Here is a 27,910-nt window from a genome sequence, read left to right on the forward strand (position 1 = left end):
AGATATCATGAAAATTTAAAGGGAAAGTTATGGTGACTTGTGTGATGCCGGCCTACCTTTATGGTCTCAAAACTGTGGCACTGACAAAGACAACAACAGAGGTTGCAGGTCTGTAAGAAAAACTTGGTCAGGAGGATTGTGGAAGTGAAGATGTTGGATAGAAGGAGGAGGGGGATTGGTGTGCAGATTAACTCGACGGGGAGATTGGTATAAAGCTGGCTGAAATGGGCTGGACACTTGGTACCGATGGAGGAAGAGAGAATGGCAAAAATAGTGGATAGGTTGAGGGAGCAAGGTAGGAGGAAAAGCGTACCGTGGTTGAGATGGGAAGACTGTGTGAGGAGGGATATCAATGAGGTAGTTTGGTTGGAGAGTGGAGATAAATGACTGAGGACAGGGGGAAGTGAAAGAATATTGTCGTCAACGCAGGGCAGAAGCTTGGCATGGTCGGACCTGACCTCTTTTAAAGGGAAGACAAGGAGAAGAAGATGCCGTATATCATTTTTGGCCACATCTCTCGATGGTGAAGAATCACTTTAAGAATTGTGAAAAATTCTCGCATCTGAATCCAGATTTTCACCAAAATCGAATCACTTTGTCATCGTCGCACACCCACCCTCCCCACCAAGTTTCATCCAAATCCGTCCATAACTTTTTGGGATATTCCATATATAATTTTTGGTGCCATCTCTCAATGCTGAAGAATCATTTCAAAAAAAGTATTGTATCCGGATTCGGATCTTCACCAAATCTAATCAATTTGTCCTTGTGACATACCCAACCCGTCAACCAAATTTCATCCGAATCAGTCCATAACTTTTTGAGACATCCTGCTCACAGACAGACCGAAATGATTAGATTTTTGGTTAAGATCCGGATAAGGATACAAGAATTTTATTTTATTTTAAAGTGATTTTTCACCATTGAGAGATGGAAAAGCACAGTGGACATTAATTAGGAAAACGGTGACATTTGTAGTGTAAGCAGATGATTACAAGCTAATTGCACCAAAACACAAGATGTTGTGAACACAATGGTATATTTTACACTAACGGTGATAAAATTTCTCAAACATTTTCACAATGAAGAGTTTTAGATTAACACCGTTCAGAAGGTGGAACGGGTTTCAAGAGATGGAACGGAGACCGACCAGGTCTTAGTAAAGCATCCACAATGCGTGCGTGTGCTCCCACCAAAAGAATGGCACCGATTGTGTGCCGAACCTTTGTAAAGACTCATCTTGGTGAAGCCATTTTAAATGGTGCGTGGCAAGACAGAGACCTCACCGAGCTGTGCTTTAAACGTTTGTGAATGGTAAACACAGAAACATACAACGTAGTTCTCATTGATTGTAATCATGCTTGAAAGGTGAACTTTCATCCAGCAGGTTCAGAAAGACGATTCAATTCAACAGTGTAACAAATCACGACAGAAAACACTGACGTTGTGCCAAAGACCCCTGCCAGCTCCCCTGTTCCCTATAAATAAAATGACGGTTGATAGGTTGGGGATTCAACCTGCATCAAGGAGCTTCATGGTGTAAAAACACAAAAAGGTTCTCTAGGATGGTGGGGATGATTCCCCTCCAACCCCAACCCCCCCCCCTCTCCAAAAAAACATTTCACAGCCAATTTGTACTCAAACTTGCAATGTACGGCTCCCATCTATTTGTCATGAGTGCGTGCAGGTGCGGTCAGCAAGCTGCACTCACTGTTATCAAAGGCGGCCTTGAGAGTCTGAATGTCAGTGGCGACACCCGAAACGCGGTAGATTCCCACCTCCTCGATACCTCGTCGCTCAATCTCTTCCACGCACTGCCGCACTATGTACGGAATCTGTGAGCGCTCTCGCCTGCAGCACAGCGGTATTAGTGTGGAATCAAACATCTGTAAAAGGCTCCTATAGGATTCTCTGGAAAACCAGAACACTGGAATTTTCAAACCCAAACAGTGAATTAACAAACAGTGAATATCAAATTAACAAGGACAAAGGCAACAAACAAAATCGATTGCACCAATTATTGAATTCCTTTATTTTTCTTATTTGCCTATTATGGGACTCGACACACCTGCTCCCTGAGGAGTGCCCTGGGAGAGGAAGGGGGGGGGGATTTTTTTGGAGCAAATTTATTTTGTGCCTGTGGCTGACAATATCCCTCCCTCTGGAAGGGGTCAGGAAAGCATGAGCACAGGCAAAAATCACAAGTCTCCCTTTCCTCAATAGGATAGGGAATAGTAGGGGGAGGGTGGGAGATGTGGAGGGGGGTAGAGGTGGGGGTGGAGGGAGAGGTGGAGTGGAGGTTGAGGGGGAATGGTTGGGGGAGGGGGAGAGGAAGGAAGGGGGCTATTTTGAGCCCATGATCTAACCCTGGATACCCCCAGCGCACATGCAAAATTTGGCACATATCAGCCAAACCGCTTTTAATTCTATGAGGTTCAGACATTCCCACAAAGAGAGAATTGCCAACTTTTCGTGTGATGTGGGCAGCATTCCTTCTGAGAGGCAGCTTTGAATTCTCATCCCCCAAAAATTTGGGTTTGAGTCACAGACCTTAACGACAATTATAGAGCATGAACAAAATCCCGTTAAAAGATGCTCATACATTTATTATGATATCATAAATAGTGACCGCCATACTTTGTCACCACCGCAATCTTGACACCAAACACGCCAGTCTGCTTCAGTGATGGCAAACGCTTCAGGCTGAACTCGCGGCTCGTTAGCCTCACGGATAACTTCAGCTCAACCTGTTTGCAGCATTTGAGAACAACCGATGTAAAAACCAAACTAGCCTGAACTAATTTGCTAATAATTCGAAAATGACATTTCCAAGGCACTCACGTAACTCCCACACATAATGAGGGAAAGTGCAAATGCAATAACTTTGTATACATTTACTGGGTTTATGGGATGGCCTAGGCCTTAGAGGTATGCACACTCACCTCTGAGCTGTCCAGCCTGGGATCGAAACCCGACCCAGATATAAACTGTTTCACAGGTAGGGTGATTCATCAATGTGTGTGCCGTCCCTCGGATGGACGTTAAACTGGCGTCCCGTCTGCCTGGCATTCATTGGTGGACGTCAAAGATCTCATGGTGTCCTTCGCGAAGAGTAGGTGAGCTATCGTCGGCACCATGAACAACGTGGAGCAAACCCCGAACCGACGGCCATGTGCAGCAACCCCCAAACCAGATTTGTGCTTTTCTGGTGCTATTTCCAGGATAGTATGCGAGGCAGAGGAACAGCAGTGTTGACACAACCAGAACGTGCATGGCGTAGCGATGGGCACGACCCGGAAAAATAGTCGAGCTATCGCCGGCACCAAAAACAAATTCCTGTCCTAACCAACAGGGGGCAATGCATCAGCAGCACAACTGCGTCATTGAAGGCCCTCGGTTGAAGTGCCTAAAAAAAAAAAAACAAGTACTTGAACTCACGACCTTCAAAATTTAATCGGTTCTTCCTTAAAACTACAATTTTGCACGACCAAGCGCTTTTGAGGCGTTGTGCGGACCTGTAAAGAGCAGACATAACTGAGTAACACAGTAGGGCCTCCCAGTTGGAGAGGTCTCACTCGCAATGGTCTGAAGGCCATGAGACAAACCTCATTCATGTCGATAACCCGGTCCTGCCAGTCTTTCTCTGAGAGGTCCTTGTGGTCAAGCTGAAAGACAACAATATGACACTTTCTTTCACAATGCATCCGAGGTTCTTCAAAAGTATGAGCAGCACACCATCATGTATTTCCAATTTTTTTTTAATCACTGATGGCCACACGGACCATGGCCAATTGCAATGTTTACACAACATTCCTAAAGCCCCACCTTCTCCCCATGATGAGACAGGTGTTGTCACCTTCTGCTCTGCTCACATCAGTGTGGCAAAGTGCACTGTTATTCTGGCAGACATAAGGGTCTTCACCAGAGGATTACATGAAAGAAGGAAGTTCAGAATGCACGGTCTAAAACGTCACAACAAGATACCTTTACCATCAACACACTGCCTTACATTGTGGGGGGGAAAAAAAAATCATATTCACATGTAGGTTGGGAACTTTCCTTTCACGTTTGGGTGTGCTGTCCCAAGGTTTTTTGGAATATGGTGTGCTGTGATTAAAGATGTTGGAATCAAACCTAACTTGTTCTCCTCTTCTCTCGTAAGGTTGGAATGAACTCACTACAAGGACCATGTACAATGTCAACAGCAATCCTTTAATCAATGTGCCAATGACCATGTGCCAACGCCTTTCATCCGCAGCATGATGGAGTACTGCTCTCCCCTCTGGGCTGGTGCTCCTGCCTCCCACCTTTCTCGGCTTCACGCTGTGGAAACCAAGGCATTTCGGATCATTGGCATCTCCCGCGATGAGGCTGAGTCTTTGGGCCTCTCACTCCCTCACCACAGGCAGGTCGGTGGTCTTTCTGTCTTCTACCATCTCCTCTCTGGTCTCACCCCCATGCTCTCTCTGCGATTTGTCCCCACCACATTTCCGCAGGGCGCTCAAGGTCCACCAACAACTCCCTTCTGGTAAAACTACCAAAATCACGAATCACTGCTCACCTTCACTCTTTCATTCCTCTTTTTTTTTCCCACCTTTGGAATTAACTTCCTCACTCTGTTCAATCCCATTCTTCCCTCCAGGCCTTCAAAAAAGCTGTTCACCACCACCTCTTATCATCCCCCATCCAAATCCTCGATCTTTTCTACCCCCGTTAATCCACCCAAACCCACCTCCTTCAAATTCCCTGCTTTCCTTCCTGAAAGTCCCTGTAATGTCCATCTTGTATACCCCGTGTTCCCCGCCCCATCCCTCTCCCTTCCACAGATCTCCTAATGTCTCTGTTTCCAACTGTTTTGTCCTTCCCCCTCCCTCTCCTCTTGTCTCATGCCCCCCTTGCTGTGTGTTGTGTGTTAGCTGTCATACGAACCTCGACAAGGCATACAAAATAAATAAAAAAATCCCACAGTACACGGTTAAAACGGGTCGTGGCTTCAGGCAACAAATGCGAGTGATTAAGGCTTTAGATCATCAAACCTTAATAACTACATGTAATCAAGCCTTAATTACTTACCTTAACAAATCTAACAATATTTTGTGACGTGCAGTCCGAAATTCAACTCGGTTAGATTACAAGTTGTCCGAATTTGTTTCCTAATAAATTGGACAACAATGCCACCGATAGTTCATCGAGGTTGCACAAATCAGCTCGACTGACAGTTCGGCACAAAGTCAAGAAAGCATCGTCTCTCCTGCTCTGACCTTTATTCCGAGGATCTTTCTGCGCAGTTTCTTCCACAGGCTGGCCCCACTCACAATTACTTTCTCAGAGTTTTCTTCAGCCGGAGGCATTGATGCACCTGTCTCACCCATAGCAGTCAAGTTGGTGAAGTACGGCGCTTCTTGCCCACAACGTATATCCAAATCAGTGATCTAATAGTAGATCCAATCGGGGTACCTGACACGATTTGGTCAATTCTTCAGTGAAGTCCTCGGTCGAGTACAGACCGGTGGAGAACAAGTGAGGTTTCGCAAAGTTCACATTCTCGAGAAAGCGAGGAATCTTCTCTGCAATGGTAAAGTGAAATGTTAGAAATTATTTTCGACTTCAGCGGAAGCTCTTTTTGCAGAATAATTTAAGAAGAAGAAGAAGAAAGGCCGATCAGGGTTTTGAAGAAGTTGCAGAGCGGCAGTGAAGTGCCATATTTGGTCCCAGTTGTATCTTAAGAGCAAGCGTCTCCTTCTTTGCTGAAACTTATGGAGATGAATATCGCGATGGGAAATTGCATCGTAGTTTCCAATGTCGACAACCCGTAGTCTCAAAGGAGAACAAACTGTGCTGTCGCGGTCACACCCTGCTGGACGACACAGCTTTAGGGATGGATATTTCAATGTGGAACTGATCAGGAATGTTTCCTCCTCCAAACCCAACCCTCATTTCTCTAGTTCCCAAGCTCGAGGCTTAAAATATCTACAAATGAAGGCAGAAGTAGTCAGCAAACATCCCACTAACAAACAAGGAGCCAGTGAGGAGGAAAGTGGATAATTGGTTTATAAAAAAAAAGAGGTGATTGTTGAGATTTAGAGAAAGAAAAAGTTTACGAAGTCCAAATGGTTGTGTCATACATGATGTGTTTACTTTCTTGTAAGTAATGAAGATATCGAAGGAAGGGGGAGGTGGGGCGGGGGGATATTCATTACAGAGTGACATTCTGTGCTGAATGACCTCACGACTCAAGGCTGGGATTTGTTCCATTTTAGTTTACCAAGGATTAAACGGCCAAAGGTGCAGTGCTGGCATGGCAGTGTCCTGGAGGGTCACGTTTAGGGTCTGGTCTGGTACTGAAGGAGGGTCTGGTACTTGCCATAGTACCAGTAAGGTTGTAGAAATCCCAATGAAGTAACAAATCTATAAAAAAAAATTAAGTGTGCGTGTGTGTGTACGTGCGCGTGCGTGCGTGTGTGTGAGTGATGAACTCGTCATCACAAACTTCTTCCAACAAGATGAAAAAAAAACAGATACACGGATGCATCCCCGCTGCAAACATTGGCACCTCATTGACTTTGTCATCGTCAGGCAGTGCGACTGGCATGATGACAAGCATACACGTGTTATGAGAGACTCCGACTGTTGGTCAGACCACAGGTTTGTTTGGAGTATAATGTCACTCAAGATCAAGCCTCCCGTGAAAAGGCAACGTCTTAAGCCTGCTACAAAGCGAAACACTGAACAGCTTAAATGCAGCAATGTGCAATCACAGCTTCAGCACAATCTCAATGCCACCTTGGAACAATTGGATCTACCTACTACCAACGCTGAAGCGTAATGGGACATTTTACAAGATATCACCGACAGGGCAGCTGCTGACATTCTCGGTTTCGTTACGCGTAGTCACAAAGAATGGTTTGACGAGAACGTCTCCCACATCAAAAGTTTACTTAACTCCATGCATGCAGCTCATCTTCGCTGGATTGATGGCAGAGGCTCAGTGGGTAAACACTCCTCTTACCTGCAACTGAGGAGACTCGCACAGTCAAAACAACGTTCCATGAAAGACAGCTGGTGGGGCAGCAAGAGCGGAAGAAATTCAGGAGGCAGCCAATCCAAAGAACCTCAAACGCTTCGATGTTCGTATAAAGGCAGTCTATGGACTCTTCTCGCGGTATCGCTGCACTCCGTAGTTCAGACGGCCAGCACTTAATCACAGATCCAAACAAGATCTTGGAGCGCTCCACTGAACACTTTAATGGTGTCCTTAATTGTCCCTCCTCCATCTCAGATGCGGCCATTGATGCTCTCCCCCAGCGGCCTATATTAGAAGACTTTGCCCGCCCTCCAATGAAAATAGAGGTCACCAAAGCTATCAAAGAGATGTCACCTGGAAAGGCCCCCGGCGCCGATGGTATCCCTTCCGAGGTTTTCATATTTGGTGGTGCCAACCTCCTCACCCGACTGACCCAACTCTATATTACCATGTGGAGTGAGGAGTCAGTACCCAAGGTCTTCAAAGATGCCACGATTGTTCCCCTGTGCAAGTGAAAAGGTGATAGGTCATGTGTCGACAACTACTGTGGTGTGGCCTTACTTACTCGGAGAAAATACTTGCCCGCATCATTCTTAATCGCATTTCATCAACAATTGCCAACATCACCCCAGAAAGCCATTGTGGCTTTCGCGCTGGACGTGGCACGACCGATGATGTTCTCCGCTCGTCAACTCCAGGACAAGAGTAGAGAACAACATTGCGACTTAAACATGGTCTTTGTCGAACTTATGAAAGCATTTGATCTGGTTAGTAGAGAAGGCCTGTGGAAGCTACTGCACAATGTCGGCTGTCCTGCTAAGTTGGTTAACATCATCAGATCCTTCCATGATGTCAAGGTTGCTCGTGTGAAGGACAGTGGATACACTTCTGAGCCATTTCCTGTTACGAACGGCACAAAGCAAGGCTGTGTCCTAGCTCCCCTATTATTTAGCATTGTGTTTTCGTCTATGCTTCATGATGCCTTTGAAGACTGCACCCAGGAAATGACGATCCAGTTTCGCACTGATGGTGGCGTGTTTAATATGCAGCGTCTGAAGACCAAGTCGAGAATCACGGAAATGTTGCTCCGTGATCTACTTTTCACTGATGACTGCGCACTCTTCAGTCATAATCTCAAAGGCATGCAATTAATTGTCAACTCCTTTGCGCAATCTGCTCATCGCTATGGCCTTACGATTAGCCTCAAAAAGACTGAGGCTCTGCGTCAGCCGAGACCTGCAGGTGCGTATACTGTCCCACACATTACCATCGATGACATGCCACTCAAAGTTTTACATAAGTTCTGCTACCTCGGAGGTGTCCTCTCCAAAAGTGCAATGATTGACGACAAAGTAACATCAAGAGTCAGTAAAGCACGTGTGTCCTTTGGAAGATTGACGCATCGCCTTTTGCATGAACATGGCATTCGTCAGGACACCAATATTAGTGTCTATTGCGCCATTGTCCTATCAACACTTCTGTACAGATGCGAATCTTGGACACCCAATTGGCGTCATATCAAACGTCTTGATCAATTCCACATGCGATGCCTTCGTAAGATTGATTGGCATCACCTGGTGAGACAAAATACCTCACACCTCAATCCTAGATCGCTGTTGCATCCCAGGAATTGAGTATTTCCTCAATTCAACGAAGGGGAGAAATTCGTCGATAGCGATGATTCACACCATCATTGACGTGCTGTTTTAACGTACCGGTTTTGTTCAATCCTGTATTATCCGCCCCGGCCTCCCCCCCCCCACCCCACCTCCACAAGTCCCACCACCAAGTGCAAGTTGAGAACCTTCTCCCCTCATGCTTTCCTCCTCCCAAACCCCCTCACCCTCCCCACTTTCCCCCTTCCCCTCTCTCTCCCCCATCTTCGCTACCCCCCCCAATACCGGAGTGTATAGCGAAGTTTGGTGAGGCATTGATCTCCCGCCCCCATTCCTCCCTTCCTATCTCCCCCATCCCTTCTCGCTCCCCCTTCCCTTCTTTCTCTTCCTCCCCTCTTTCCTCCCCCTCCCTTTTCTCTCTCCGCTCCCTCCAATCCTCCTTTTCCCCCACCCCTAAATACTCCCGTCAGCGAAGAGACAGGTTGTATTTCCTCATGTCAAATATAAATGATTATTTTTATTGTTATAATCACTATCTTTACTAAAATCAAGCAAGTGGATCGATCCACCAAAGGAGCTTCTGTTCTTCATGACAGGGGGCTGCCTGAAACGTGATGTGTGAACACAAACTCAAAAACATTCCAAGATCCGCACGAGGACCACTGGTCCATTTCCAGCAATGCTCTGCTTTTGGCAAATACCTCACCTTCATCTGTCCTTTACAAAGGATTGCGTCTGTTGTGTCCATGTCTGCTTTGGAGAACTTGCTTCGCTGATGGCCTGTTGCAGTTTTATTGCAGCACAGGATATGCAGGGTCTGAGAGCCCTCCAGCTCAATCTCAAACTCCTGACAATACAACAAAGCCAAAGTAAGTGACTGCATCAAAAGAATAACGAGAGAGTTCATGGAACACGTCACCCCACGCAATGTCAAGTATATACTTAAATTTTAATAAAATAATGACTTTAACACGTTGACTGCCGACTACAAGTATACTCATAGTGCTGGGTGTACCAGATTCTGCCATTACGAGTATTCTCATGGAAAAGATTACACAACTGTCTTGTGTTGTATACAGAATATGCTGGCATGCCAGATAACGCAACAAACGATCTGCTGGCAGTCCGGTGAACATAAATCAATGTAATAATCATCATGGTCATCATTATCCGTCTCCATGAGAAGTTTTGCCACTTCATCCGCAATCATACGTGCCATTTTGAAGGGTAATTACAAGTAGCGAAGAAGAAAAAAACACGTGGACCTCAACACACGATCTACCAACAGCAATGACGTCATACCAATGTCGATTAGTGCTAAAAAATACTCCTATCAGATACGAGCTCATCCCTGGCATACAAAATAAAGGGTAAAATTTCAAAATAAAGTTTATGAACATGCATACTTGGCTGTGAATGGGAGTGGTGTATGCTCGAAGAGTTGGCAGTCAACGTGTTAAAGATAGTGGAAAAAAAAAATCCAAAAGTTTAGCGCCACTGAAGTCGTCTTCATTGAAGTGGTCTCCCACTTCACTGGTGACATCATCCTTACAATCCTGTATTCCTCATTGGGAGTAGAATGAGATGTTACGTTTCAAGTTTTTCCAATGAGCGGTTTTAGAGATATAATTTTTAACTTTTTTGTGTTTAATCCAAGACGGGTGCTATATCACAAGGCCTATGATGTCACAATTATCATTCAAATATTCTCCATTGGGGGGGGGGGGAGGAGCGGGACGTTCCCACCTTGAAAATTTTGTGTCAATCGGATAAATTACTGCTGAGAAAAAAAAAGTTAAAAAAATAATAGAGCAAAAGAAAGAATCAAAGAATACCAATAATAACGAAAATTGATGATTTGAGGTGACGCTTAACGTTTGAACTTTCGACCTTTTCACAAAATTATTAATTTCTCTTCTCCATATTTTCATAATAAAGCTTTGTTGAAAATTTGATGATGAAAGTTAATGTGGTTAAAAAGTTACGGCCCAGACAGACAGACCCACAGAAGTGATTGCAAAACCCCGTATCCCCCAAAGCGGGGGACGGGCTAAAAAGGGAAAGATTTAAGATCAGTCTTAGAGGATGAAAAATTAAACACCATTCCGTAATGCTTTGTAAGTGTCTGATGAGATAGCAACGATGCTACAACTAAACAAGAAAAAGAGCAAACAAGAGATTGCAGACCCTTGCCAGGACTTCTTTTCAGTGGTGTATTCTTATGGGTTTTAGGGTAAGTCCAACATAGCTGGCAAACCATGTGACCTATGACACAAATGTGTGACCCTCTTGTTCTTCATGGACAGGCGGTCATATGTGTAAAATTTCACCTCGATCTGTTCAGCCATTTCAGAGAAGATTTTTTGAAGATTAAAAAAACAACATGGCTGCCGAATCATGTGACCGATGACATCTGAATTTTTTTTTTCTGTGGCTGTTTTTATCCCGAGATGACCGCAAAATTTTTTCACACTGATCGGATGTAGCGTTCTACATATGGAATGACATCATAACGAGGGCACTTATGATGTCATAAAAATCACACTTATTCCCCATGAGGAGTAAGTACTTGCTGTGTGCAAAGTTTAAATTTTTTCCTTGGTGCGGTTTCGGAGATACAGAGGTCCAAAGTTTTTCCGTTTTTCCAATATGGCTGCCACACCATGTGACCTATGACGTCATGATTATTAAAATATTCTACATGAGTAGTTGCCCCAATGGTGACAATTTCTTCTCCATCCGACAAGCGGTTGCGGAGAAAAACACGAAAGTTATGTGCGGACAAACAAACAAACAAACAGACGGACCCAAATGCAATACCCTCTCCGAATCCTTTGGTGAGGGTAATTATTTATCCGGGCATAATACGAGCAAATTGATCAACGTCATATTTACAATCACACCTTTCAATCAGTGAAGTGTGATGTGATTTTATACAAAAGGAACAATGGATAAGTTCCCTTAACAACCTTTTGTTCCTCATTTTGCGATTCGTCGCTCACTTTGACACAAATATAATTATTTTTGTTACGGACCCTACACATCAAAAAGCTACGTATACTGAACAAATAGTTTCAAATGGAGCATTTCACCACCATTAGAACATTTAAATTGTATCAGATGTGGCGATAAATGTGAATTGTTGCTCCCAGCTTGCCGGCTCGATGACAGGAGACGCCATTTGCATTTTTGCTGGTAATTCAAAGGGAAAATAGGGGTTTTCACTTCGGAGCCTCCGTCCCTCGTACCCCGTTTGGAATCCCGTGTGAGTGTGGGCACCTTGCTGGTGCAGCAAACTCATGCTATCAGAAAGCTTTGAAGGTTTGAACAAATCATCAAAAATGAGAAACGATAGTTTTGTTGGGTGTTTTTAATCACAAAAGATGACGACAGCTTACGTCCATCACGATGAATACAGCTTGTGCCGTTTTGAGTCGTGATGATGAGGTGCAGTACTGTCATGAAGTTTCGTTGAAATAATAAATTGAGGGAACAATTGATGAATATTTACACAAATCACGCGCTGAAATTTACACGAGGTTACGCATTTGCTTGAGAGTGGTACCGCCTTTCAGTCCTACCGCCAGGCCTAGCCAGAACCAAGGCCGATCAGTATTACACCCACAACGAAAAAGAAAATGGATGGAGCAAAATTTACAAGGAAATCCAACGCAGGTGGAGGCCATTCAGCCCATCACGCCTGTGCGCGAACATCACACTAACCCATCTACACAAGATCCAAGGAAGAAATACCAAAAAATGTTTTTAATTAATGATTTTTTTTTTGTAGTTTTTGTTTTTTTTCTTCCCCTCAGGGGAGGGGGTGTGGGCTTGGTTAAAAACTCACAACATCAACCACACAACCCCCCATGACAAGACCCCCACCAACAGCACTCCATACACAATCATCAATACTCAAACTACCTAAAAGTCTTATCAACATCCCCATACCCCTCTATCTCCATAACTTCCAGGTACCTATCTAATTATAATTTAAATGTATCTACTTTTTCTGCTGCCTCTACCTTTCCAGGGAGACCATTCCATGCATTAACTACTCTGAGTGAAAGTCCCCTGCCTTACTACCGTCAACTCTCCTCTTCTTTACTCTCAGGCTATGGCCCCTGGTTCTGTCACTGTCTACTCTGTCGAATAATTCATCTGCACTTATTTTATCTCTACCATATCTCCTCGTAACCACCTCCTTTCTTGTGAATAAAGCCCTGTCTCCTTCAGCCGCTCCTTATAGCTGCGTCTAGCTCGGCCTGGAATCAATCTAGTAGCCCTGCCCTGAACCCTCTCTATGGCATCTACGTCCTTCCGGAACTGTGGTGACCAGAACTGCACAGAATATTCTAGATGTGTCCCTCACTAAATTCCTGTGCAATGTTAACACCACCTTTTTTGATTGATAAATGATCCCCCTCCGAATACAACCTAAAACCCTATTTGCTTTACCTAGAGCTGCCTGGCATTGTGCTGCCTGCTCACCTCCCATATCTATTACCAACCCCAGATCCTTCTCCTGTGTGACACGCTCAAAAATTACCCCTTGCATCCTGTAATCTCTATTTTCATTGTTCTTTCCCATCCCCAACACCTTACACTTGATCAGGTTAAATTCCATCTGCCAATGTTTTGCCCAATCTCTGCAAGTATCAATACTTTCCTGAATCTGATCATCACCTCCTCTGCTTATCCACCTAACCTCCAAGCTTTGTGTCATCTGCAAATTTGGAAAGCTTACTCTTCACCCCACTATCCAAATTGTTGATGTAAATAATGAATAGTAATGATCCGAGTACTGATCCCTGAGGTACCCCGCTACTTACATCCTCACAGCAAGACATCCTCCCACTCACAGCCACTCTTTACTTCCTATCACCAAGCCAGTTTGCAATCCAATTCGCTACCTGACCAGCCACTCCACAAGCCCTCACTTTGGCTAACAACCTCCGATGTGGAACCTTATCAAGTGCCTACTTAAAGTCTCGATATACTATGTCCACTGCCTTTCCATCATCTATCCAATCAGACTGCCTCAAAGAACTATAAAAGATTTGTCAAACAGGAACTACCTTTGGTAAACCCAGGCTGACTAACTTTAATTAGTTTGTATTTGTTAAAATGCTTCCTCATCTGGTCCTTAATTAATGTCTCCAACACCTTCCCCACAATGAAGTCAAACGAACATGTCTATAGTTTCCACCAAGTATTAACTCAGGGGGGGTGGACACATCCAACCAAGATATTCTAGTTTTTTATTTTTCATTAATTTTGTGAAATTTGTGGAATTTGTTTTTCACTTGGAAGTTGTGGGTTACGATGTGCAACTAAAGGTGGAATAAGTCTGATTTAATGCAGTTTAATTCCAGGCTATAAGGCAACAAAAGGTGAAAATTTTGAAAAGGAGTGTAGAATTTCTAGAAGCACTGTATGTCACTTGGAAGTGATAAGGAAAATCCAATAAGGCTCGATAGATGTTACACTTTTAAGAACTCGAATAAGGACCGATATATTTCACATGTAAGTGATACACAATATCCAATAAGACTCTATAGATGTCTCACTTTTAGGAAACCCAAAAAGGATCAACAGATGTCACACTTTCAGGAAACCAAATAAGGATCGATAGATGTCACACTTTTAGGAAATCCAACAAGGATCAATAGATGTCACACTTTTAGGAAATCCAACAAGGATCAACAGATGTCACACTTTTAGGAAATCCAATAAGGATCAACAGATGTCACACTTTTAGGAATTCCAATAAGGATCAATAGATGTCACACTTTTAGGAAACCCAATAAGGATCAATTGATGTCACACTTTTAGGTAACCCAATAAGGATCAATTGATGTCACACTTTTAGGAAACCCAATAAGGATCAATAGATGTCACACTTTTAGGTAACCCAATAAGGATCAATAGATGTCACACTTTTAGGTAACCCAATAAGGATCAATAGATGTCACACTTTTAGGAAATCCAACAAGGATAAACAGATGTCACACTTTTAGGAAATCCAATAAGGATCAATAGATGTCACACTTTTAGGAATTCCAATAAGGATCAATAGATGTCACACTTTTAGGAAACCCAATAAGGATCAATTGATGTCACACTTTTAGGAAACCAAATAAGGATCAATAGATGTCACACTTTTAGGTAACCCAATAAGGATCAATAGATGTCACACTTTTAGGAAACCCAATCAGGATCAATAGATGTCACACTTTTAGGTAACCCAATAAGGATCAATAGATGTCACACTTTTAAGAAACCCAATAAGGATCAATAGATGTCACACTTTTAAGAAATTCAATAAGGATCAATAGATGTCACACTTGTAGGAAATCCATTAAGGATCAACAGATCTCACACTTTCAGGAAACCAAATAAGGATCACTAGATGTCACACTTGTAGGAAATCCAATAAGGATCAACAGATGTCACACTTTTAGGAAACCCAATAAGGATCAATGGATGTCACACTTCGGAAACCCAATAAGGATCAATAGATGTCACACTTTTAGGAAATACAAGGATCAATAGATGTCACACTTTTAGGTAACCCAATAAGGATCAATAGATGTCACACTTTTAGGTAACCCAATAAGGATCAATTGATGTCACACTTTTAGGAAACCCAATAAGGATCAATAGATGTCACACTTTTAGGTAACCCAATAAGGATCAATAGATGTCACACTTTTAGGTAACCCAATAAGGATCAATAGATGTCACACTTTTAGGAAATCCAATAAGGATCAATAGATGTCACAGTTTTAGGAATTCCAAGAAGGATCAATAGATGTCACACTTTTAGGAAACCCAATAAGGATCAATAGATGTCACACGGAAGTGATAACCAAAATCCAATGAGGCTCGATAGATATCACACTTTTAAGAAATCCAACATAAGGATCTATCGATGTCACACAGAACTAATTAGATATTTTTGCTGCACAAGTTCATTCGGCCATCTGATTAAAGATTTACTTGAGGGCAACTGTAAAGATCATCTTAGCTCCACCTCTCCAACAGCTTATCTATGCATAGCAGACTGAGAATAACAATGCTGTTATCAAGGTACTTATTCGTAATGTTACTGTTGCTCAGGAAGCTGATAACGAGTACGCTAGCAGATACTTATGGAATGAAAGAACACACACTACCGACCTCGTTCCATTTTGGATTGGTTGTGTCACGACACGTTCGTGTCCGAGCTTGGTTGACGAAGTAGCCAAAGGAGTCCACCTCAATAGAGCAGTACACGTCTAGCAGAAACATGTGCACAGAGACATCATCTTACATATCCTTCTGGCATTGGAACACTCCACTTTGTACTCAACACGAGGACCACAGACAAAAGCCCCTGGCCTGAAAACAGAAAGAAAACAGGCAACTCACTGACTGGCCGTTTAAATCCAGATGCAGAATGTATGATGACATAGAGGAACCCGTACAACCCAGTGGGTTCATCATCTGCAATATAAAGACCAGACAGCAGAAAGGAATAAAAATGACAGATACTAGACAGTGAAGTTGGTATGAGGCTTTGAGTTGCAACGACGACCGCATGCATTTGCGGAACAAACAATTAAAGGCTCAGGGCCCAAAGTTTCAACAGGAGAGTTGCATTCATCGGGGCTGAAAGCATCGTGCACAACGAAGCGGGGGAGGGAAGTTATACTTTGGGTTACAAGATGTTATCAACGTGTCCTGTATCATGATAATGGTATAAAATGTTGACGTAATAAACCATGTAAGAATCAGCCTTCCAGGAATTTTCTTTTTTTCTTGAAGGGCAAAAAAAAAAACAACTAACATTTACCTTTTTTTATTCAGCATTCAGAATCAACCAAGTAAAACGTTCATCGATAGCTTTTCGTCATCAAGACAGAACCGTGATGAGGAATCACCGACGGTCCTGCTATACAACTAATGAAGCGCTTGCAGAGAGCCCACTACCAACTGCAGATTGATGTCTCGTGTCCAAACAAAACGTCAAAGCCATGCCACCTCTCCACGAGCAAGTTTGAACTGTGCCCGGTTTGATTCCCGTTTCAGTCTCTACTCACTGATTCATGGCAGGACCATTCGAAATTGACCAAACAAGCTTGCTGGAAAGAGACGGTGATGTTCATGCTCGATTAAGACAGCTAAAGACCTGCGATTACTACTACTACTACTACTACTACTACTACTTATTTAATAGTCTCATTTATTCCCACCTGCTTTTGTGGTACGCCGGGAAAGGTATTTGGCTCAAGTCTTTCACGAACCAGCTGGTCAGGCCTGACGTTTGACTGAAGGCGATATATTCAGGGTACACTGACATGTCGCCTACTCTTCGCGAAGGATCTTTAACACCATGGGAACTTTAACGTCTACCAACTCATGCCAGCAGATGGAGCGCTCAGTCCAACATCCACTTGAGGGACGACTTGCATTGCAACGCAGCACCCTGCCTGAAAAGCGGCAATCCGACAGTTTGCAGCTGGGTCAGCAATAAAACCCACACGACACAAATCACCAGTACTGTTTGGTATCCTGTCCGACATGCTCGATAAAGAGAATGTCCTTTGATCTCAATGTGGAGCTCGGTTTTACCCCAGCCTTATTGTGCCTGAAAAGACTTCTCGGCTTTCAAATGGTATCATGAGAGTGCTCAAAATACACACTCATTCTCAATCTCAAATCATTATCAAGAAGCACTCCTCCACTTTTCAAAAGTAATTCATCAATTTCCTTCATCACGTTAAAGAATCCTTTGGATTTGCTCGACTAGGTGTTCCAACCCAGGCAGTAGGCACACAGCTCGAGATGCTGGATGTCCATGGTCCAAATCCCATAACCGGTGTTGCCGTTTGGTTGTCGTCTCTTTATGTGCTTGTAATTTGTGTAAACGTACACCAGCGTCCAGAATGTAACACACACATGAGCAATTTAACATGGCGCAAAGAATACAACGTGGCAGGCGACGGCAGTTTTGAACAAGGCGCTCAACACTGTATCATTAATCATAAATTGTTCAACAAAATGAGATCTTGCTCGGCAGGGAAGTTTCACAACCATAAAAATGCAAAATCATTTACTTCGCACTAAAAGCTAGCATTTACAAAACATCGTTGGAAGAGGAACATTTGACCGGTGCTGCTTGGATCGGATGTGATGACGACTGTGTGTGTGTGTGTGTGTGTGTGTGTGTGTGTGTGTGTGTGTGTGTGTGTGTGTGTGTGTGTGTGTGTGTGTGTGTGTGTGTGTGTGTGTGTGTGTGTGTGTGTGTGTGTGTGTGACTATGAAGGCATTTGATTGATCTATTCCGAGTGGGCGGTTCAAGACCGAAAGGTCAAGAAGTTAAAATGTGTACGACACGGTATATTCCTTCCACACAAAGATCCTGTTCAAAACCAACCATTCTCTGACTTGGGTGGTGGAATGACGGCAAGAGTTTCTCGAATTCAAGTGGTGGAATGACAGACAGAATGAAAAAGAGAAACTTGCTCTTTATTTGTGCAATGTTTCCTGTTTAGCACAGCATTCCGATGAATGTGTAAACAGCTGCCAGCCTGTCTTTTGCGGCACACACACACACACACACACACACACACACACACACACACACACACACACACACACACACACACACACACACACACACACACACACACACACACACACACACTCGGGCTTTCCGGCCACAAGCTATGCCACCGCATTGTGGTTTCTCCACAAGTATAAAACTGCTTACTTGACTGCATTAAGAAAGAAAAATATTCTCGAAGGCTCGTATCATTATTATATTGATAGAGGGAGGGGGATTGGAAACTGCTGTGCAAATGAGCAGGAGGTGAAATATGAACGAGAAAGCTCTCCATCATCATGTTCCACTGTTGAGAATAAAACAGGAGCAGAAGAGCAATTGTGGAACGACATGAAAAGAGCAACAAAAATAGGATTGAATGAGAAGGTGGCCTCAAAAGGAGGGACACAATGTACTGAAACTCGGCTTGATGTCCCCATTTGAAGGACAGCATGCTCTGGGATGCAGCCTTTGTCAGATTTCACTCTACAGGGGAACAGTACGCACACTACTGACGCAGCCATCCTATCGTCCTTCAGCTGACAATATCCTGCTTCCATGGAGATCTCCCATCCATGCATGAAACTGGGTCTGACTCAGCGTAATTTCCAAGCTCTGACTGGATCTGGTACAGTCAAGCCGACAAGCCATTAGCATATGTATGTTGTGAAAAGTTTTAAATGATCGGAATGAACATTTTCATTCACAAAAGCAAATGAGTACAGGAAAGGACCTGAAACAATCGAGCAAAGCAGCGAAAACTAGAAGGGCACTTGGTGGATCGCATACCTCCGCCACGTAATGCCTGATCCACGAGAACATATCCGGCCCCATATATTTTTGAAATATCATGCTATGTATGGTTTCTGGCCCAATCTCTCATTGTTGAAAAATCACTCAAAAAAAAAAAAAAATTCTCGTATCCAGATGCGGATTCGGATCTTCACCAAAATCAAATCAATTCGTCCTTGTCACACACCCAAACTGTGCGCCAAGTTTCATCCGAATCCGTCAACAACTTTTTGAGATATCCTGCACACAAACAGACAAACAAACAAGAACAAGCAGTCATAGACTGGTACTTACGAAATCGTCAACTTGACCTCTGACCTTGTCTTTTAAAAGCTGTCTCTAGAGAAGGTAGCGACGCAAACCAGAAGTTTCTACGATGATTCTGTACCAAACCATCAAAAATCGAATGTTTTGGATGTTTGACCTCACTGTGACCTTGATATTTGACCGATTTTGACCAAAATCTAATCAGCACTCGCCACCACCATCCTGAATCACGTGGTATAATTTGACATTGGTGGCTTCTTCCGTTCTCGAGTTATCGTGCCGACAAACAAACACACAAACACACAAACAGAAACGGAAGTGATCAATATACTTATGAAATCTTTAGATTTTGTAAGTAACAAGCAGTTCTACACTGGTACTTACAAAATCGTCAACTTGACCTCTGACCTTGTCTAATAAAAGCTGTCTCTTGAGAAGGTAGCGACGCAAACCAGAAGTTTCTCCGATGATTCTGTACCAAACCATCAAAAATCGAATGTTTGACCTCAATGTGACCTTGACATTTGACCGATTTTGACCAAAATGTAATCAGCGCTAGCCATCACCCTCCTGAATCATGTGGTGCAATTTGACATTGGTAGCTTCTTCCGTTCTCGAGTCATAACTTTTTTTTGGATGTTTGACCTCACTGTGACCTTGACCTTTGACCGATTTTGAGCAAAATCTAATCAGCGCTAGCCATCACCCTCCTGAATCACGTGGTGTAATTTGACACTGGTAGCTTCTTCCGTTCTCGAATTATCGTACCTACAAACAAACACAAACACACACAAACAAACACACAAACAGAGGACGGAAGTCATCAATATACTTATGAAATCTTTAAATTTTGTCAGTAAAAAGACCGTGCAGAGCACGATACTTGCAAAATCCACTCCCCTCTCCAAAGTTGCCATCGATACATCAAATTGTCCATTTCATTGAGATTAAAATTGACAATCTTAATCAAAGTTGAGGTCAATCGGATGAAAATTGATTCTTTTTCAGATTGAAATAGATGATTTTAGAAGTTTGACCTTGAAATGACCTTTGATTTTTTTGACCTTAAAATAGTTGATTTCCAAATTCAGTGTCACAGTATGCAATTTCTGCTTCATTTTCAGGTTAATCAAATGATAATTGACTATTTTCAGATATTTGATGATTTTAGAAGTTTGAGTTGACCTTTGACCTTTTGACCTCAAAATTAGTTGGTTTCCCAATCCCGTGACGCAATATGCAAATCCTGTTCAAATTTCAAGTTAATCGGATGAAAAAAATCACAATTTTAGAAATTTGACCTGAAGATGACCTTTGACCTCAAAATCAATTGGCTTCTACCTCTATAACTTAGCAAAGCTTCATGACGATCGGTTTAGAATTGTGACTCGTCGGTGATAAACAGACAAACAGAGACAGACAGACAGAACAACAAAATCGACTGACTAATATGCTTGAAAAATCTTCGATTTTGCAAGTAACAGACAGGGGTGAAAACAACCTCCTTCATCTTCGGTGGTGGAGGTAACAGACAACAGCAGAACATCACCCACCTTCCTTGTTCGCAGTTACTGGGATGCTGTGAACAGTCTGCAGCTTCATGCAGGAAGCCGTGAGCAACTGCACCTCCACAGAGCCGAGCACACAGGTTTCAAAACCTACACCACATGGAAATCTCAGTGACCAAAACTGCAGCACATCCTATGTGTGTGAGCATATGCAAATATGCCATGCTTTAAAAAAAATAATTTTCATGCTACATTTGAAGATTGGTCTTCTCATATCCCAAAAGGGGCCATGAGGGTTTCCATAACAAGTTATGAGTGTATATGAGTGAATTTGGCCACTTTACCGACACACAATGGCCTACTAAGTTTATTTTCAAACTGAAGATGCCACCAAATTATTTATTGAATACCAACCCACTCCTACAGTCACACCTCACTGCACCAGTGACGAGACACCGGAAGTCAACGCCCTCTCAAAGAGGATGACATGCTCCACAATTCAGGACTTCCTGATGGCAATGTCGTTTTCTTCGGAAGCAACTCTCCCAGGGATTGAAAGGTTCAATAAGCAAGCAGTAGAGTATTTCAAAAGAGCAATATTAATTATTTCCCAAAGCACAAATTGGAATGCATCTCGTGTTGAGCCTCAATAAGACCCTTCTGCAGCCCAAGCTGTCAGTTGAGGAGACCCAAGACGATGACACAGTAAGCCTTCAGTGGCGAATGAAAGAATCTTCCTTTGATGCTGGAATTCAACCTGATGCCGTACCTTTTCTGCCTAGACAAGTTCCAAACGTCCCAACTTCTTGACTACTCCTGACTGCGCGTGTGGTTGTACCCGCTTGTTTATCCAGAGAAGGTCCCTTTGGAGACAGGAAAGATGCTCACAACCAACGTACATTTCTTTTTCTGCTCCTCGATAGAGTCGGTCCACTCGGCGCGCTCGTAGTCGGATGAAAGGAGGAAAGTGTAGCTCTGCACACAGAGGGAGCAAAACATTTGTTTTTCTTCTCAAGGTCAATTAAGCTTCAATTTGTTTTGGGAATAAGGCAGGTTTGCACAAAAGCAGTTTCAAATAAACGACAAACAAGCAAATGAAGACAATGTACAGCAGTAGTAGTGAAATCGCGTGAATGCAAACCGACTACGCCGGCACGGAACGGGGTTACAGTTAAACAAGGGAGGGGAATCTGAACTTGAGGGACCAAGGATTTTACAAACGGTGATCAACATGTGCGTGACCTGATGAAAAGTCAACAGTGAGCGACCAGTATTCTTTGAATAATGATACGAGCCTTACATCTGTGGCTCGAATGGAGAAATAGGGAGTGCACCTTGCTGTTCCTGTTGTGCAGGCGAAACGGATTGTTTGGAGATTGCAGGAGCAGCAGGAACTCGTATTCGGAGAGCTTCTTCTTCAGGCGTTCAGCAGCTCGGCTGTTCTTGTTGGCTGCTTTCTGCAGAGAAAGAGGTAGAAAGAGAACCGTTGGAGTCTACCTCCTTTATCAAAAATTGTTTTGATTCCATCGATTTAGAGTCAGTTTCCATGGTAATCAAAGTCTCGGATCGGTATTGTACGTGCAACAACTTACTATACTACTATGACTACTACTACTTACTTGTTGATATCAGTTATCATAGTTGGAGTTTCAGGAATCGGATTGTTAAAATTAATCTTTGCTGCTACTTCTTCGTATTTTTGTTGAATTGCATCTTTCAAAGTCAAGAGAATCACAGTTACAGAAGTGAAAGTGTAATATGGAAATGTGAAAGCCAAACTTGCACTTTCACCTTACATCCCACTTTTCCATTAAACACTAAAATATAAAGATTACAAAATAAGAAAAATTTGTTTGCTCATCTATTGGATTTAATATATCCTCCAGCTTTTAAACTCATTCTTTGGTTAATACAATCAGGTAAAGTAGTGCAAAGAACAACAAAGTTTGTTTATATACTACCCAAAGGTCCAATTTTGATTCAAGGTAAGTAGGGAATGGCATCACCTGCATTGCAGGACCAGTGAGTACTATGAAAATGATTGGAGTGGTTGGCGGGTGAGGGGGTTGGTGGGGTTGATGACGATGCCTACACGACGTGTTTGGGTGAAAAGGTAAGGGTCGGTCAAAATTCCATCGTTCTTACCAACAAAGCGGCCACCGATTCTGCAGAATGGTCTACCTTGCACCCACAAGCAAAAATAATTGCAATTTGACCGTGATATCAACTCATAAGAGGACAGCTGGATGAGTCTCTTGCTCTCTTCCAAATAGTCAAATGCACCAGAATGAAATCAATGTTTGAAATGATACGGGTGACAGCACCAGGTAGCACAACCTGAGACAAAGTAAAAGGAGAGCCACGACACGAGTAATGCAGGGATTTTCTACTTGGGAAATAATTAGCGTGGCATAGCTTACCAGGTATGGCAATAGACAGTAGAACCAGGAATGAGTTTTACAAGCAATTACTTTCGCACTTAAAGGTAGAAACTAAAAAAAGTGAAAGATAATTGGCTCGGAGGAGAAAACAGGTAGGATATGCGTGAGGTGGTGTGAGTTCCCGTGTTGCCCCATCTCTCCCATCATTATGCACACACACTCGTGTGCAGCCTTGTGGCTGCTGGTTGCATCATTGGTTCGGGACACGGCTATGCCGCTGATACAGTGCCCCCATTACCAGTACACTGGTAGTCATTTCGCCAACCTCGGAAGGATGACAGGCTGAGTCAACCCCACCTGGTGTTAATTCAATGGCCGGCAGGGGCTCAAACGCAGGACCCTTAGGTTCCAAGCTCGCCACCTTAACCGCTAAGCCAACACCAGGCTTGATCCCATCATTATCTCCCTCTATATTCTCCCCTAGACTTGCCCTTCATTGTATGGTCTGTGCACCTTGTTCTCAACTGCACAGCCACTTCTCCACTTGCAAATGGATTCCAATGGACGGCTGTCATTTGTTGTGACATGTGTTTTAATCTTGTGATGGGTGTTATTGTTGGTGGATTGGCAGAAATACAATCTTCCATGTTCCAAATATCCTCCAATATTATTTTCTCAATGAGCTAAGGATCACGAAAGAGCTTGCAAGTACACTCATCACATGCAGGACAGGGACATTATAATAGACAATGGATAAATAAGCACAATATCTTGTCTTGAACCTCTTGTCCAAGTGTCTTGAGCTATGTACTCAAATGGGAACACCAACCAGGCAAATCCTAAAGAAGAGAAAACAACCAAGTCGACTGAATATATTGCCCTGTGCTCACCTTCTCTCGTGCAATTTCACTCTTGAGTTGGGAGATCTTGGTTTTGATGGCCTCAATTTCCTGCTCGGTGGAGGCCGGAATGTGAGGTGCAGGCTCCGAGTCCTCGAATGGAACGAAGCTCAGGGAGGCGAGCGGCAGGTACCACTTGCAATCGTAAGACTGCTGTTTGCTGCACACACAAAACGGTTCATTACGTGCTGCTGCTGCAGCCGGTGATGCATTGCAACTGATCTCATCAGTAGCCTACAGTGAGCGAGAAATAAAAATTACTGTCAACCGCCTTCAGTTTCACCTCGCACAATGCAAACCCCTCTTCTTTTCCCTACCATCTTCAACCACTAGCCCCTTGCATACCCAGAAATGGCTTTCTTGAGTTTGGTGCACAACAGCAAGTTGTCGAACAGGAAGAGGTGTCGGAACTTGCGTGTGCCATCCACAAGTTCCACCAGGAAGCCATCACGTTTCAACTGGTGTCCCTGCATCAACCACAGACAATAACATTTATTAATCATTGTCAGCAAATCCACGGGATTCCATAAGAAGAGTATATTTGGAGTTTTTCCAGCGACGTGATGCAATACTGTTTCTACAAGTTGCCGTGTTGTGACCAGGAAATTACTCTCATAGAAATATAGCAAAGTTGGACAAATACTTTGGCATTTTAACAGTAATAATCCCTCATCTTAGGAAAAACCAGAAGTCATCGAATAACAATTATCCCATTGACAACACATATGAATGATTGTTTTGCAAAACTCGTGTATTGTACAAAACTTGTTATTAACATTTGGCCAGGGTGCTAGAACGGAACAGTGTACTCTTGCAGAATACACCGTGGGGTCTTTAAAGTAACCAATGCATGCTTGCTAATGGGACACCTGGCTTAAGGGACACCAGCCCCAAAGGATGGCGGGCTGATTGATGGGAAGCCCTGTCAGACTGGATGCCATATTTATAGCTGGGCCAGGGATTTAACCCAGACGAGACAGCTCATGGATGCCACAATCCCAGATACGACGACGTGCTATTGCACCAGCCCCAAAATTGCAATGTCTTGTAGTCTCATTATGAAGAAAATTATTACAAACATTCATTAATCGTCTCATTATTGCGCTTTTTTAGATCCTCGTGGAGGATCTCTAAGTCTTACTCACGTTGTTGTTCTTGTGGACTCTTTTGTTTCACAGCCTACAGTTTTGATCGAAACTTCCTGAAACTTGGCATATTTATGTAAAAATACCCTGCGCAGACAGGAACCAACTCCGATTTTGGAAATTCCTCCTAGAAAAAAGTTATGACGTCAAAATATCTCTGCTAATGGAAATCGCCGAAAAAATTATCTCTGAAACTAGGCAAGCTTTTTGAATTCTGTTTGCGGGAATCGAACAGGGCATTAGCAGAGATGAATTACCGCACAAATGATACATCACTATGACGTCATAAAAATTGATATGACGTCATTCCTATTTTTGACATTTTTTGTTTCACAACCCAGAGTTTTCGTTCGATCTTCGTGAAACTTGCCATGTATATGCAGAAAGCCCACGCGCAGGCAGTAACCATCTCCGATTTTGGAAATTATTCCTAGAAAAAAGTTGACGTCATAATATCACCGCTAATGGAAATCGCCTGTACCATTATCTCCAAAACTAGGCAAGCTGTTTGAATTTTGTTTGCGGGAATGAAGCAGCGCATTAGCACAGATAATTTATCGCAAACCTGATACATCACAATGACGTCATATTCGTTTTTATGACGTCATCATTAAGAGGACGAGGATCTTAGCTCATTTGAGCTTGTTATGATCCGTTATCCATTGGGTTATCTTTTATTATCTACGAGCAAATATAACCCGTCGCTTCGCTGATGGGAGTATGGGGGGAGAGAGAGGAGAGAGGTGAGGGAGAGAGAGGAAGAGAGAAGGGAGGGGAGAGAGAGGAGGCAGGAGGGAGGGGGAGCGAGAAAGAGGGGAAGAGCGAGGAAGGGGGGGAGGTGGAGAGAGCTATACCTCACCAAACATTGTGCTACACTGTGAGAGGGAGGGTGCGAGGAGGGGGTGAGGGTGTAAGAGAGAGAGAGCAAGAGAGAGAGAGAGCAAAAGAGAGAGAGAGAGAGAGAGAGAGAGAGAGAGAGAGAGAGAGAGAGAGAGAGAGAGAGAGAGAGAGAGAGAGAGAGAGAGAGAGAGAGAGAGAGGAAAGGTAGGTGGGAAAGAGGGGAGGAAGGGAAGAGAGACAGAGAGAGATAGAGAGATATAGAGAGATATAGAGAGATATAGAGAGATATAGAGAGATATAGAGAGAGATAGAGAGAGATAGAGAGATAGAGAGATAGAGAGATAGAGAGATAGAGAGATAGAGAGATAGAGAGATAGAGAGAGAGAGAGAGAGAGAGAGAGAGAGAGAGAGAGAGAGAGAGAGAGAGAGAGAGAGAGAGAGAGAGAGAGAGAGAGAGAGAGAGAGAGAGAGAGAGAGAGAGAGAGAGAGAGAGAGAGAGAGAGAGAGAGAGAGAGAGAGAGAGAGAGAGAGAGAGAGAGAGAGAGAGAGAGAGAGAGAGAGAGAGAGAGAGAGAGAGAGAGAGAGAGAGAGAGAGAGAGAGAGAGAGAGAGAGAGAGAGAGAGAGAGAGAGAGAGAGAGAGAGAGAGAGAGAGAGAGAGAGAGAGAGAGAGAGAGAGAGAGAGAGAGAAATAAATAAATAAAAAAAGAAGAGAGAAAGTTGAGGGGTGGAGGTTGGATTAGCAATAAGAATGATATGTTATGCTTTATGACTGAACGCACACACACACACAAAAACTCATGTCAGAGCAGCTGTACACACGACGACACAACAGTTTATAATGTAATCCACGTAATGTATGTTTATAATGCAATTTCTCTTTTCAGGTATTATGACAAAGAACCTCACAGAGATATTAAACATAGGGGCAGTAGTACCCCTGGGTGCTCACCTGGTAGTGGCTGGATAAGATAACCAGGCAACCACTGATAGGCATGGATGACCCACAAAATATATAATGGAGAGGAAAGTAAATACCTATGGATTTTTTTTAAATGCCGTGAACAAGCTTTGGTACATCACGTGTGATAAAGGTTGTGGTCAAGTTTAATCAAAATTGTGTGTGTGGCTTCAGAAAAGAAAGCTGTAGAACTCCTGAAAGACAACAATTTTTTTTTTTGGGGGGGGGGGGGGGTTCACAAGTCATGAACAAACTTTGGTACATCACGGGGTGATGAGAGTGGTAGTCAAGTTTCATTGGAACTGCGTGTGTAGCTTCTGAGAAGAAAGCAAATGCATGTTTTGGGGGGCAACCCCCTTAAACGCCCTTAGAGCCCAAATTTTCTAATGTCGTGAACAAACTTTGGTACGTCAAAGGTGATGAAGGTTGGAGTGAAGTTTCATCGGAATTGTGTGTATTGTTTCTGAGAAGAAAGCAAATACCTCCTTGGGGGGGGGGGGCAACCCACTCCCCACCCCCATAAACTCCCTCTGTACACCCCTTCAGACCCCGTTTTTTATGCCATCACGGGTGATGAAGGTTGTGGTCAAATTTCATTGAAATCATATGTGTAGTTTCTGAGAAGAAGTTGCAAGTATTTGTGGACAGACGGACGGATGGACTGATGACGAGCCATCCCAGAAGCTCCCCGGAACCACTTTACAGGTGAGCTAAAAACCATCCCTGGGAATAATATTCCAAACAAGCTACAGTTGGAAGCTGTCTGGGGCTTGGCGACGATCCTGACGAGAGCCCTCGGCACAAAACATTGAGAACAGAAAACGTCACAGCTTGGTCCATGAATTGTGACCCCTTATGGAAATGAAGGTGGATACTTTGAGCCTGCCCTG

General features: G+C 43.4%; 1 protein-coding gene across 7 annotated transcripts in view; it reads right to left on the bottom strand.

Annotated features, from left to right (window-relative positions):
• Positions 1 to 27,910, bottom strand: part of LOC147028498 (active breakpoint cluster region-related protein-like) — a 148,821-nt gene that overhangs the window by 20,239 nt on the left and 100,672 nt on the right. For 6 of the 7 annotated variants that reach the window (XR_015057588.1, XM_085878931.1, XM_085878934.1 and 3 more), the window contains 11 exons: positions 24,422 to 24,543; positions 24,068 to 24,236; positions 22,131 to 22,253; positions 21,696 to 21,771; positions 20,842 to 20,946; positions 16,054 to 16,128; positions 15,823 to 15,920; positions 9,347 to 9,487; positions 3,606 to 3,665; positions 2,638 to 2,747; positions 1,712 to 1,851 (listed from right to left, as the gene is read on the bottom strand). Coding sequence is in view for 6 of the 7 variants with exons in the window: in XM_085878931.1 (XP_085735057.1) it covers positions 1,712 to 1,851; positions 2,638 to 2,747; positions 3,606 to 3,665; positions 9,347 to 9,487; positions 15,823 to 15,920; positions 16,054 to 16,128; positions 20,842 to 20,946; positions 21,696 to 21,771; positions 22,131 to 22,253; positions 24,068 to 24,236; positions 24,422 to 24,543 (1,219 nt within the window). In the remaining variant the exon portion in view is untranslated. The other variant, XM_085878935.1, reaches the window with a different exon arrangement.

Source organism: Eptatretus burgeri, chromosome 4 (assembly GCF_056783735.1).
Source record: "Eptatretus burgeri isolate ZD-2024b chromosome 4, Ebu_testis_v1, whole genome shotgun sequence".
Lineage (NCBI taxonomy): Eukaryota > Metazoa > Chordata > Myxini > Myxiniformes > Myxinidae > Eptatretus > Eptatretus burgeri.